The sequence below is a fragment of the Propithecus coquereli genome, unplaced genomic scaffold (assembly GCF_000956105.1).
Source record: "Propithecus coquereli isolate 6110/MARCELLA unplaced genomic scaffold, Pcoq_1.0 Scaffold23, whole genome shotgun sequence".
NCBI lineage: Eukaryota > Metazoa > Chordata > Mammalia > Primates > Indriidae > Propithecus > Propithecus coquereli.
The window spans coordinates 8,478,238-8,491,099 of record NW_012147841.1 but is presented as its reverse complement, the minus strand read 5'-3'; the positions used below and the strand labels follow the sequence as shown (position 1 = coordinate 8,491,099).

General features: G+C 34.2%; 1 protein-coding gene across 2 annotated transcripts in view; it reads right to left on the bottom strand.

Moving 5' to 3' along the window:
- Positions 1-752: 752 nt before the first annotated feature.
- Positions 753-12,862, bottom strand: part of LRP12 (low density lipoprotein receptor-related protein 12) — a 112,155-nt gene continuing 100,045 nt past the window's right edge. For both annotated transcript variants that reach the window (XM_012645302.1, XM_012645303.1), the window contains 4 exons: positions 11,135-11,337; positions 8,601-9,705; positions 6,777-6,909; positions 753-3,035 (listed from right to left, as the gene is read on the bottom strand). In XM_012645302.1, the coding sequence (XP_012500756.1) occupies positions 2,169-3,035; positions 6,777-6,909; positions 8,601-9,705; positions 11,135-11,337 (2,308 nt within the window). In that variant the 3' untranslated portion in view covers positions 753-2,168. The remainder of the gene's footprint in view (positions 3,036-6,776; positions 6,910-8,600; positions 9,706-11,134; positions 11,338-12,862) is intronic.

Genomic DNA, 12,862 nt, shown 5'->3' with positions numbered 1-12,862 from the left:
GGAAAACAAGGTAGTCACTTGAAAAAGAATAGTGAAACCCTAAATTCAGGACAGATCAATGATTTAAATATGAAAAGTCAAATAACAGAAATGTTCAACTTTACTTTTAATAATAAAATTCTAGTATTTTTCCCTTTGAGAAAAGGTACCAAGAATGTATGTATGGTATAATTTACATTATTATATAGGGCATTATAGGCATATGGACACATTTATGTATGTGTATGGTATTTCTGGAGGGATATACAAGAATCTGGTACTGGTGTGTGTCTGTTTGAAAGGTAACTAAAAGATGGGTGTTGGGGGTAGGAGAGGAACTTACTTTTTACTGTTTGAACAAGATGTATTAAAAAATAAATTAAAACATATGCCAGAAAACAAAACCAGAAACCCTACACTTGATACTATATTACTAGGACCTAAAAGAAAATTAATTTGGTAACTCAAATTATACCAGGAGAATATTCTGTAGGGGTCTGCAATGTATGTGAAAATAATATAAAAAGAGAACTGTGTTACTGCATCTTGCAAGATACATCAATTAAGAGGCAGTTTTCTCAAAGGCAAAAGAATATTCAGTCCTTAGGGAATTTTACCTTCCAGTATTGGTATGAACTACTACTTTACCATAAGGTAGTTAAAGGAAGACTACCCCTCCTTTCATTTTTATTCTAGACATATTACATATTTTATGGCCTGAATTTGTATATGCACCAAAATTCAACAAAAATAAAGAACAGCTTTTGATTTAGAAAGTACCTCAAGGCAATAAAAAAAATCATTTTAATTTTTGATACATACTAAAACATTTTAGTCAGTTCCTCCTGACAGCATAACACGACAAATACACAAGACCTCAAACATGCTTTAAAATGACATTCAGCAAAGTACTTAAAATTTAATAAATAGCAATAATCACAAATACATTTTCATACTCAATCATCAAACTACTAAAATAGACAGCTAAAGAATAAATAAACAGGAATTGACAATAAAAAAAATAAGTGGGGTTTTGCAATTCACTCTCCTTAAAAAGGGGGGACGATCCAAATGATTTCTTAATTTTCTTTTCAAGAGTATAGCATGATCCCCCCATGAATAAAATATACTGAAAAAAGAATCACTCTTACAATAATGTATTTTTTAAATACAACAAATAAATATGAAACCAGCAAAGCAATTTCAAGTTGTAATAAAAATGCCCCTCCCCCAAGCTATGGAAATATATAGTCATTGTGGTAGCAAATAATAGTATTTAAAGTGATAGTGCTTGTGCACTAAACTCATCTGAGACCTTGATATAATTTTAGTGCAAATCCCTAGGGTCCAATACAAGCATAACCCTGTATTAGGGAAAGACATTACCAGTTGGAACTTATATTGTACAATTTTTGTACATATTTATAAAGTTCAAGATTTAATGCATAGTAGAGTATCTTTGTCCGCTTAATTCTGTCCCTTAATAGAGATGACAAAAGAAATGACTTGGGATTTTACCATTTGGTTTGTACCATATTACAGTATTAAAGTCAACATTAGAAAATCTATAAAAGAGTTTTGTTTTTGCCATTAATTTATCTAACTCTACCTAAATTTCACATCACTGCATGTTAAATGTAAGAAAAATTTTTAGAGAAAGTTTTTTCCCTTTGACAAGCTCATATTATGATGAAATCCAATAAGAGACAAATGTTATATAAATAAAAACACAAGTGAGTATAAGCGGTTTTTTATACATTAACAACCTTAACATCTAGTATACTGTTAAAAGATGTGTTGGCAAAAGCATAAAAGTTTCAATTAAAATAAGGTACTATTTTGCACAAACAAACCTTTTAACATAGGGTAGATAAAATGACAGTCGAATGAGTTTCAGCAGCCATATCTCTACAGTGAACTACAGTACCAGGATAAAAACAATTAGAAACAAATGAAAGAACATTATTGAACGATATGAACACATAATGCATTTTTAGCTGCTAAAAATAGTAAACTCTAAGTTCATAGAGTTACAAGTTAATTTAACCATGCAGGCTAATATATAATAATAAGAAATAACCCTGCATCTTTTTTTCTTTTTAAACTAAAACTAGTTTAATTGTAAAGTTACAAAACAATAAATGGATATTGCTCCAACTTGTATACAATCTCTCTTAGGTGATTCATACCTAGCAAAGTAACAAAGCCTCATCATCGCTCGTTTCGTTTTTCAGAGTTGCTTCTAAGCAAGTGTCTGGTATCTGGGCAGTGTGGACAATACCACAGCGCTCACAGGGGCCATCTTGATTACTTGGCCTTACTCCAGGGTTTGTTGCATTACATGGTTGTCTAAGCCCTTGTCCTTGTTCTGAGGCAAGATCAAGAAGAGGTCTGGAGCAGTCATTCACATCAAAGTCTGAAGCTCCATCAGAAACTGGAATTAGCATTTCGACGTCATCATCTTCTTCTCTTCCATTTACCCCATTATCAAGTTGTCTCAAAGGACTCTGGTTCTGATTTACGGAACTTGACCGCCCTAATGTAAAACGTACCCAACGTAGCCCCTGAGTCATACGACTTAGTGCACTTGTAAGTTGGTGACGTGCTGGACTCACACTTGGGGGTTCCACACTGGTCACATCCCTTCCAGCATCTGTATGACCACCTCGGGTACTGTGAGTTGAGGAACTTGCACATGCTCCTACTGTTGCTTCTACTGCTGTTGTGGGAGGGACTTTTTGGGGCAAAGGAGCTGCAACCCCACCAGATGCTCCTGCTGTCTCTCTTCTCTCATTTTCTGTGTCTGTATCATCAGACTCCACGGAAAATAAACTTCTGTGAGAATGATTTCTTTCAGGTTCTCTGCTCGTACTTTGACTAGGGACAACCTCATCTCCATCAGCTGAGACCAAAGCCAATGACCCTGAACGACGTGATCTCGCGAAATTAAAAATACGGTTCCAAATGTTGCTGGACCTGCCTGCCATAGGAAGCCTGATCGAAGTAAATCCAAGCTGAGATCGTACAGCTAGCCTCAGGTTTTCCAAAACAGAAGCCTACAAAAATAAGAAAAGATCTTAAGACAGCTAACAGAGGTATTAAGATGAAAAACACTCCTATTAAGAAGATGTTGTGGTTAAAAATTCTATTACTCATTGTTATTATGGTCTGTGGAAAATGAGTTAAATTTTCTCACCTATATAGGTATACCCCACCACAGAATCTAATCTGTAACTTGAATTATTGTTTACGGTGTTTAAAATTTTTTTGATACTTCATTGATATTTAATGTCAATTAGAACAGCTATTTTGTTTCAAAACCTCACACAGTAATACAATCCTAAGAGTGTACCAAAGTTAGAAAATAAAATTATTTGATACTTTTATAAGTAGGAAAATTGAAGAATCTCTACCACAATTCCCTAAGTGACCTAAAAAAGTGTGAAAACCAGAAGAAATTAAATTTGATTTGTAAGGCTGAACCTTTCTAAAACATGTGAAAATTGTATTTCAGAGTTCTTTCTCAAGGATTTGCTGAATGAATGGATACAGAAGATCTAATTACATTGTCACAAATAAAGGAATTAATACATTGGTAATAAAGTACAGAAAACAACAAAAAACAAAAAAAAGCTAAAAAAAATTAACTTGTTTATACACTACCCAACAGTATCTACACATTTAGATTTCTTCTCAATCTTTAAAGATAAGTTTTATTTTCTACAGTTTAGTATTAAACATAAATTATCATTATTATTTGAAAACTGGTGATTTTTAATTAGTGTATATAAAAGGTAACTATATTGCCCAACTGAAATAAAAATATTTTTTCTAGATGAATGAGTTTACAGATTTTTTTTAAAAGGTACATTATATAATACAGTCTTTAAGCTCCATCTAGTGGTTATTATAAAAAGGCATATTCAAACTTGGAAAAAACAGCTTTTGTCAACTTGGCATTTAGTATGTAAAATATAGTATTTCCAGAAAATAATGGTGAGTCGATATACTCTCCTTCAAATGATGATACAGTTTCCCTCTGCCAAAACTCACACCTCTTGCCTTTACCCTCATAGAAAAAAGAAAGGTAGAGAATAAGGAAGATGTGATAGCTTATGCCCTCCATCTCTCCTTGTGAGTGGGATTGTATTTATTTGTGCTTTCCATACAGGCCCTTCCATAGTGTCGCAAACACAATTCATGTAAAGCTAAGAGGCTACTATCATAGGAACATTCCATAATCCAGCTTTAATAAAGCACATAAGAAATTTGGATATCATTATACATGGATTTGCTATACAGATGAGTAAGATTTTTCACCAATTAAGAGGTAACTACGAATTAAAAAAAGAAAAATTCACATGCCTAATAAACTCCAGATTTGGTCCTCGACACTTAGCATTCAAGCTGTAAGGCTTTGTGTGAACCCTGTTACTATGTCCAGAAATGAACAAGGCTCTTCAGATATCCTTCCACATTATACAGCTATTATCCCTCAAGATCAACAATGCTTTCAACGTACCTTACTGCTGACTTTAACATTTTAGTTTGTCATAGTGATGTGAAACGCTCTACTTAGTTAAAAGTCTGTTTAATTAAAAGATTATCAAACTAACATTAGATTTTATGAGGGGATCTCATGAATGTTTTAGGAATAATTTTATATATTTCTTTGGTTTATGAAGCAGAAAGCATTCCTCAGAAAGCATTTCCATTTTGAGTGAGACAATAAATTACAAGATTTTTTTCTTTTTTAAAACCACTATGGAAATTTGATAATTTGTTACCAAAAGTTTCAAATTTGAGAGTTTAATCTCATTAAATGAATAAAATCTAATTTACCATTCATAAATATATTTTATTTTAAAATGTTGTTGAAGTACAATTCTCACACAAGGGTACATTATAAGCCTAGAAAATGGGGTAGTATGTAGTAAAGAATTTAACCTTACCCAAAGCCTTTGTCCTTGGCTTCTGGGATGTGACCTCTAAGCTCCTGGAATGTCATGCCCGATAGAAGTGTCTTTGCCTGGGGGCCTTGGACCAGCCAGACAGTAACACTGTGATTTAGCATGGAGGCTCTGTGCCATACCAACAATGTGCTGTAGGGTGGGGGCTTTGGGTCAATCAATCTCCGAAGGTGCTAAAGACTGAGATTAACCACATGTGCAATTAATTACATCTAATGTGATAGAGCCCCAATAAAAACTCTGAGCACCAAGGCCTGGGTGAGCTTCCCTGGTTGTTAATACTCCATGCATATTGCCACGTATCTGTGTCCACAGAGTAATATTCTCCTATCTCTATGGGGAAAGGACAACTGGAAGGTTCACGTTTGGTACCTTCATCAACTCTGTCCTATTAATCTTTTCCCTTGGCTGTTTTTAATCTGTATCCTTTCACTGTCATAATCTGTAACCACGAGTAAACAGCTTTCAGTGAGTTCTATGAGTCCTTCTGGTGAATTACCAAACCTGAGGGTGACACTGGGAACCTCCCAAATTTGTAATTGGTGTTAGGAGTGAGGCAGCCTTATGTGTGGACTGTGTTTGCTTTAACCTCATAGAGATAGTGAGTGGTAGATAGTGGAGTGGGTTTATGGAATTAACCAAGTTCTGAATTCCTAACGAAAAAGAAACCTTCCTCATGACAAGGCTGATATAAATAAACCACAAATTCCAATCAGTGGAACTTGTGAATTATTTACTTAGCAAATTATATCTGGAGAAATGTTTTAAAACTACCAGTTCTCACCAAAGATTTCCTAAAAGATTCAAATAAGATGACAAACTGTACTCAGAAATCTCATCCACCAAAAAGGAAACGATCCTCCATTCAAACAAAATTAAATCACTGGGAAAACAATGTTTACCAGTTTTTCTTAATTCTAATACTGGAAACAATTTTTACAAATGTTCCTGGATGAATTTACAATTTCAATATATAAACCATTATGATTAAAACAAACGCTGGCACATTTTTAAGCACTGAAAAAGAAATTTAAAAAAAAATGCTGAGAAATTTAAAGAATTCTGGAACATTAATAAATAATGAGTTAATCATGTAAGAAAATGGTATAAATTCTTAAACACTATAAAATCCAGCTTGATGTTTTTTCTCCTGTGACATAGAAACATTAACTTCATTTCAATTACTTTTACTTATAACTGGTTAATCTAGTATGTTATATTAATAACATATTCATTTTAGTATTCATTATTCAATTGTCCAAATGTTCAAGTAGAAAATAATTTGCCAAATTTACTTTTAAATTTTAATGCACTAAATTATTCATTCATTCATTTATTTATTTATGTAGACAGAGTCTTGCTCTGTTGCCAGGGCTGGAGTGCCGTAGTGTCAGGCTAGCTCACAGCAACCTCAAACTCCTGGGCTCAAGTGATCCTCCTGCCTCAGCCTCCTGACTAGCTGGGACTACAGGCACGCACCACCATGCCCGGCTAATTTTTTCTATTTTAAGTAGAAATGGGGTCTTGCTCTTGCTCAGGCTGGTCTCGAACTCCTGAGCTCAAGCAATCCTCTTGCACTAAATTATTTTAGACAGTAAAATGCTTAAGAATTGCACAATCGAATTCAAAGAATGAAAAATACATCTTTGTATTTTGTAGTATTTTTTAAAATATAAAGAAAATTATAATTTCAAATCTTTCATATATTTAAATCTTTGATTTGACTGCAAAGTTCTGACACGGTCAAGGGTCCCTGCTTTATCACATATGTAGGCACAGGTTTTATTTTAAGAGGTACTGAAATAGAAATCATGAATTGCAATATACCTGATTAGGTGAACAAACAGGAAAATCTTCAACTGGTGGAATTAAACCCTGAGCTATCAATTGTCCATAAGAGGGAGGAGCTTCTCTTCTTAACAGTTCTGCTTCCACTCTTGACAACTGTGTTTCAAATGATCTTTGAGAGCAGACAGGGACAAAAAGGGTTAAAAGAAAAAAGGGCAAGCCAAAACAGTAATTTTCTATTATCAATAATTAAAACAATCTGAATATTAGTATATTTGATCATTTTTAAAGCTTAGTCATTCAACCAACATTTACTGAATATACATAGTATCCCTACACCAGGAATGCAAAGATGAAGCAGTCTGTCTGTCCTCCTGGGGCTTCACACTAGTAGAACCTTGGATCACTAAGTTTTACTAAACTGAAAATCCATGTAAAAGGTAAAGACAGAAATGATACTACGCTTCTAAACCCCTAAGAATATTTGGGGTACGGAGAACTTCAGACTTCAGGTGACAGTATTTGAAACTCTCAGAAGACACTATTCAAGTCCAACACATTCATTTTTCAGATAAGAGTGAAATGAGTCACCAATACACTTTCTGGAATATTTAACTCAAGACCTCTGGCTCTTTATTGTGCTCTTTTGTTGCAGGCTATTTATACTTGCCCCTCCAAAAAGACGCAGTAATAGTTGTTATGATACTGTGCATCTGTGTGCTCTGATTATCTTAGCTGGCTGGTATGTAAAGTTCTTTGCTAAATCTATTATTTGTAATTTTCCTGGGACTGAAGGTCATTGTCTCCACAATGGGCTCCTAGGGGATATTTCTGTTATTAACTTCTCCCAGGTCCAATTTACCCTGCACCACACTGGAAAGTACTTTCTCTCTCTGAAGGTCATTTTTTTTTTTTTTTTTTCAGCTAATTTTTTTTTTTTTTTTTGGTAGAGACGGGGTCTTCCTATGTTGCCCCTGCTTGTCTCAAATTCCTGGACTCAAGCAATCCTCCCACCTCAGCCTCCCAAAGTGCTGGGATTACAGCTGTGGGCCCCACACTCAGCCTTGAAGGTTACCCTTTAATAGTTATAGCACTTCTCACTGAACTGGGAATGCTGAAGTGTGGCTCTCACTGAACTCTACAGCATGACACTAGCCTGGTGTTCTAGTCTTATCTCCTCTTAGTCTTTTGTATGTATCCTAGGCTCCAGATAAGTTGAACTATTCTCTTATTTCTGAGCAATGCTGAGCATTCCTACTTCTATATATTTTCCCAGACTATTAACCACCACACCTTTTCCCTATCTATATTCTACTCATACATTTCAAATGGCACCTCTCCAGGTAAAGCCCTTCCACTACCTCCCATTAGACTGAGTAGTTTTGACTCTTACACCACTGTTTTATAGCTCTTATAGCACTTGCACCAATTCCTTCCTCCTAACTGTAAACTGCTTGTGATATTATGCCTTATTCATTTTTCTATTGACTTGTATAGTGCTTTGAACACAGGTTTCCAAATATCTGTAATTACTGAATTAATATTTATAAAAGTACAGGTTAAAACACTGCAACTCAGAGTAGCAGCTTACAGAATTCCTATAAGACAGACTAATTTGAAAACAGGAGCTGGTAAACATATTTGCTTTTCTCCTAACTTTTAAGTATTTCATTTGTAATGCGTTTAGCCTTTTGAGTCTTGGGCTTTTCACACTAATTTTACATGTCATAAACAATCTTCACCCATTTCTAAACTCATAAAACAAAAATATATTGCTAATCACATTAAAGTACTTTTTTCAAATATTTGGACCTGTTTTTATCGTAGACAGCATAACCACTACATTTCTGTCTTGATACTGACCTTCGTTCAAACATTCTCAGAGAATAAAGTTTACAAGTACATCCCAACGCAATGACAAGTAACAGGCCACAGATAAGGCTTCCTATGACGGCTGCAGTGATGACTCTGGTAGGCACAATTACTGGGCAATTCTCCTCATCGCTGCCATCACCACAGTCATCTTGAGAATCACACACCCAACTTTCAAACACACAACGATTGTTTTTACAATGAAAGTTTCCTGGTTGGCAAAAAAAGCAGTTTTTTTCATCTGAGCCGTTTGGGCAATGGTTCTGGTAGTTGCAGCGATCGGAACGAGGATAACAGACACCATTTCGGGAACATGGAAATTCTTCCTTTTGGCACATGGTACAATTGGTTTCATCTCTTCCATTTGGGCAATGCCAATACCCATCGCAACGCTGCTGTTCAGTATAACACCCCCAGTTACCTCCACAGGGTATTTCCCACGGCAAACAGAAGCCATCTACTTGGTAAGTAGCATTAAATCCCCTTGCAGCATTCACTTTATCAGCACAAAAATGTACCCTTATCTGTCCAGAAGAAGAAACAACTGTAAGAGGTGCATGAGAATCAAAAGCAGTTAACACACGCAAAAGCTTGTGAGGATTCTCTTCTAACCCATCATATATTTTCACGTAATCACCATAACCAGTACCATCAAGTTTAAAGTCAGTGAAGCGCAAAATGACTTTACGGTGATCACCGGTGTCTATTAACCAGGTGCAATTGCTTCCAGGAGGATAAAAGTCTGGATAATTGGGAGAATTAAAAGTACCATAAAAATATTTTAACCACTGCCCACAAGTTGGCACATCACAGTCTATCTCATCTCCTAGGTCAAGGCAGTCAATGTTCCCATCACATTTTAAAGATTCGGGGAGGCAAGTATAAACTTTGGTAAAACGGGATAGACACTGGAACTGGTTGTAAGCACAGGGTTGAAAAGAAGCAGCTGTTGGAGGATTAGCTTCTTTGGCACAGATCTCTTCATCAGAACTATCTCCACATTCGTCCATGTTGTTACATTTCCAGGCTTCTGGTATACACTTTCCATTGCCACAACGAAACTGATCACAAGCACAGTTTGGTTCCTGAGATTTCCCTGGGAAGATACATGTAGAAGGGAGATGGAGAGGAAAGGAGAAAAATACATACTCTTCAGAAGACTAACAACAGCAAGTGGTATTTTTATAACAAATGTTGATTAAGCCCAAGTGATAAGGGTTTCAAAAAATCTTGCTTTAAAAAAACAGGTTAAATTCTAATAAAAAGTTAGTACTGGCACACTAATTACTGAACAATTCAATTTATTAAATGATTACTGTTACATGAAGATCTCTGCATTGTGATCTGTTTTTGCAGAGAGCTATTTTACTGCAGAACATTGAGTAAAATAAAAGATTCACAAGCCAGTAAGATATACTGAAAACTTTAAATAACTTATTGTATAGACATTATAACAATGACAGACATTTTTAAAGGAAGAAAAATTTATCCACAATCACCTTTTCAAATAAATTGTTTTCATATTCTTCTCTAGTTCTTGACTGTATATTTATATATACACAATATTTTGCTACATACGTCATAGTATATTTTGCAAGTGCATTATTTAGACTGAAACTTTTGCTAAGATTATAAGATCAATTTTAACTATTTATGTTTCATGTAATCATAATACAATACTTTCATCTTATAATTTTTATTGTTTTAACACAACTGTAAAATATTGCATGAATCTGAGCTAAAGGTATAAACGTATTCATCAAAATAAACAGAAGAAAGGCAGAGAAAAAAATTGAGGTGTCTACAGAATTCGAATTATTACTTTAGTGCACTATCCCACATATACAACAATGGGGTAGGGAAAGACAACCAAACAATATTAGATTTCTACAGTCCTCAAATTAATAATGTTGGGCCAATACTTCTCCACTAAATAATTTATTAATAGGTGACAGAAAATGTGCTTCACTACTATATAAATAGTAAAAAGATGGTGTTTTTAAGAAAAAAGGTAAAAGGTAGCACATGTTTGCTAAAGAAAACTTTGTAATTTCAAAAGATGGAAAATAATTTTCAGCAAGAAATGTACATAACTAATGCTCTGAATTTCAATGATCTGGTCACTCTTTCTGGATACAGTTTAAGAAAAGCAAAAAAAATTTTCTTCTTCTGAGACTATAAACTATGAAGTGAAATTCATACAAAAAATACATTCTGAAATAACTTTCAGGACATGGGTGAGCATTTCAGGGAGAAAAAATATGTTTTAAATAAATGTATTTAAGATGTTTAAAAAGAAAATTAACCTTAGTTTATGAAATTAATCATTTTATTAGTTATACAAAACACCTTTTGGAAACCCAGTTCTAGGGCATCTAACTTTAGCTTCTAATCCTCAATCTCAGCTCCCTTGAGAGGCTAGTCATCATTAAATGGACATTGTTTAGAAGATTAGCTTTGAAGTGACTGAGCAATTAATACCATAGAAGTAGGTTCAGTATCTTTCTTCTTATTTAAAAACACACCTGAAAAATACGCCAGTCTGAAACCCTTTCTAGAGATACTATCATCAGAATGAAATCTGATCCAGACGTGGTCTTGTGAAGAGATATACGGAGGTGGAATCGTGGAACCACAAGCTCTGTAACTTTCAATATTCTTGTATGTTTCTATTGTCAACCAATCCAAGCTGCACCTTCTGGACCCTTGAATATCAAAATCCTGAAAACTACAAAAAAAAAAAATCAGAAATGGCTATTAAAAAAAAGGCAATTTTAGAAAAAAATTCGTAATAATACAATGTAACTGAGGACATTCTCATAAGCATTCATACGTTCACTGATTCTCCTGGGTTTCCCAGGCATACGACCGTATCATTAGCAAATAATAATACTGCCTCTATGTTCCTAATCTCTTTCCCAGATTCTAGAACAATACTACTTCTTCATAAGTAATGTCAGATTCCATAGTAATGCTAAAAAACAGGTAACAGTTGGCACCTTTTTCTTTTGCATGTGTTTAGAAAGGACTACTTCTAATTCGGAACATCTCAATTGTTCTGTGTTCAAAACAGAATCACCAGTCCATAATCTGATGAACTGAAGTATACACAGAAAAAGTCAGCCTTATCTTAAATTAGACTGATTCTTTATCTGCTTGCTTAACAAAAAATGTATAGATTATAATTTTAGGAGGATAAATAGCAGAAATCTGAGCAAAGTAAAATAATTTAAAATGAACAAACAAAAACCCATTTTCAGTGAAAAGTCCCTTAGTTTGGGAATACTCTTTTACATAAATCACTTTATAGCCAAACATTATCTAGTAGTTAATAAAATATGGCATGAGCATAGGGCAAAAACATCAAATAAATAAAAGCACATATAAAATGAGTCACTGCTTACGAAAAAAGAAACCACGATATAATCTTCCAATATCTGAACATGTCTCACCAAAAATTGGAGATCTGACTTTGTTTTCTTGTCGCTGTCTTAAGCTAATGAAATTAATTACCCAAGGATTATTACACCAGTATATTTCCTCTTTAAATATTCTGAATAACTAACAAAAGCTAATAGCTGATTTGACTGTTTCTAACTTTTAACTATCATGAACAGTGCTTTAAAGAATCCTTATACCTGTTTCTCTCTCTTACGCACATAAGTAAGTATTTCTCTAGGACAAAGTTTTCTAGAAACAGAATTGCTAGGTCAAAAGACACAATTCCTCTTTAAATTTGATAGACACGAAGTATGTTTACACTAATTAACAATTCCACTGAGGATATTTCAAAGTATCCATACTGCTAGCAAAATGAGATAGTCTATTTTTAAAAAACCTGTTGCCAATTAGATGGACAAGAGATTTATCATTATTCTGTTTTGTATTTCACGGTTTTTGATCAGCATTTTCTAAACTTTTGATCATTTAGATTTTCTTAGAAATTATTCGTTTTATCTGGATAGTAAAATTTATTACTACAAAGCTGTACAGAGTACTTTCATACAATTTAAAGATTTTTTCCCCATCTGTGGTCTTTAAATTTGCTTTAAATTGCTTAAAACAAATATACTACTGGCAAATAAGAAAGTTTTGCCCCTTCCTTCCCTTAATTTATCTTTTGCAGGGACTAGGACTTCCAGTATGAACAGTGAAAGCACACGTCCTTGTCTTGGTCCTTGGTACTAAAATTAACCTGGACATTAAGTTTGCTTTTTAAAATTTTTTGATAGACATCCTTTATCAGGTTAAGA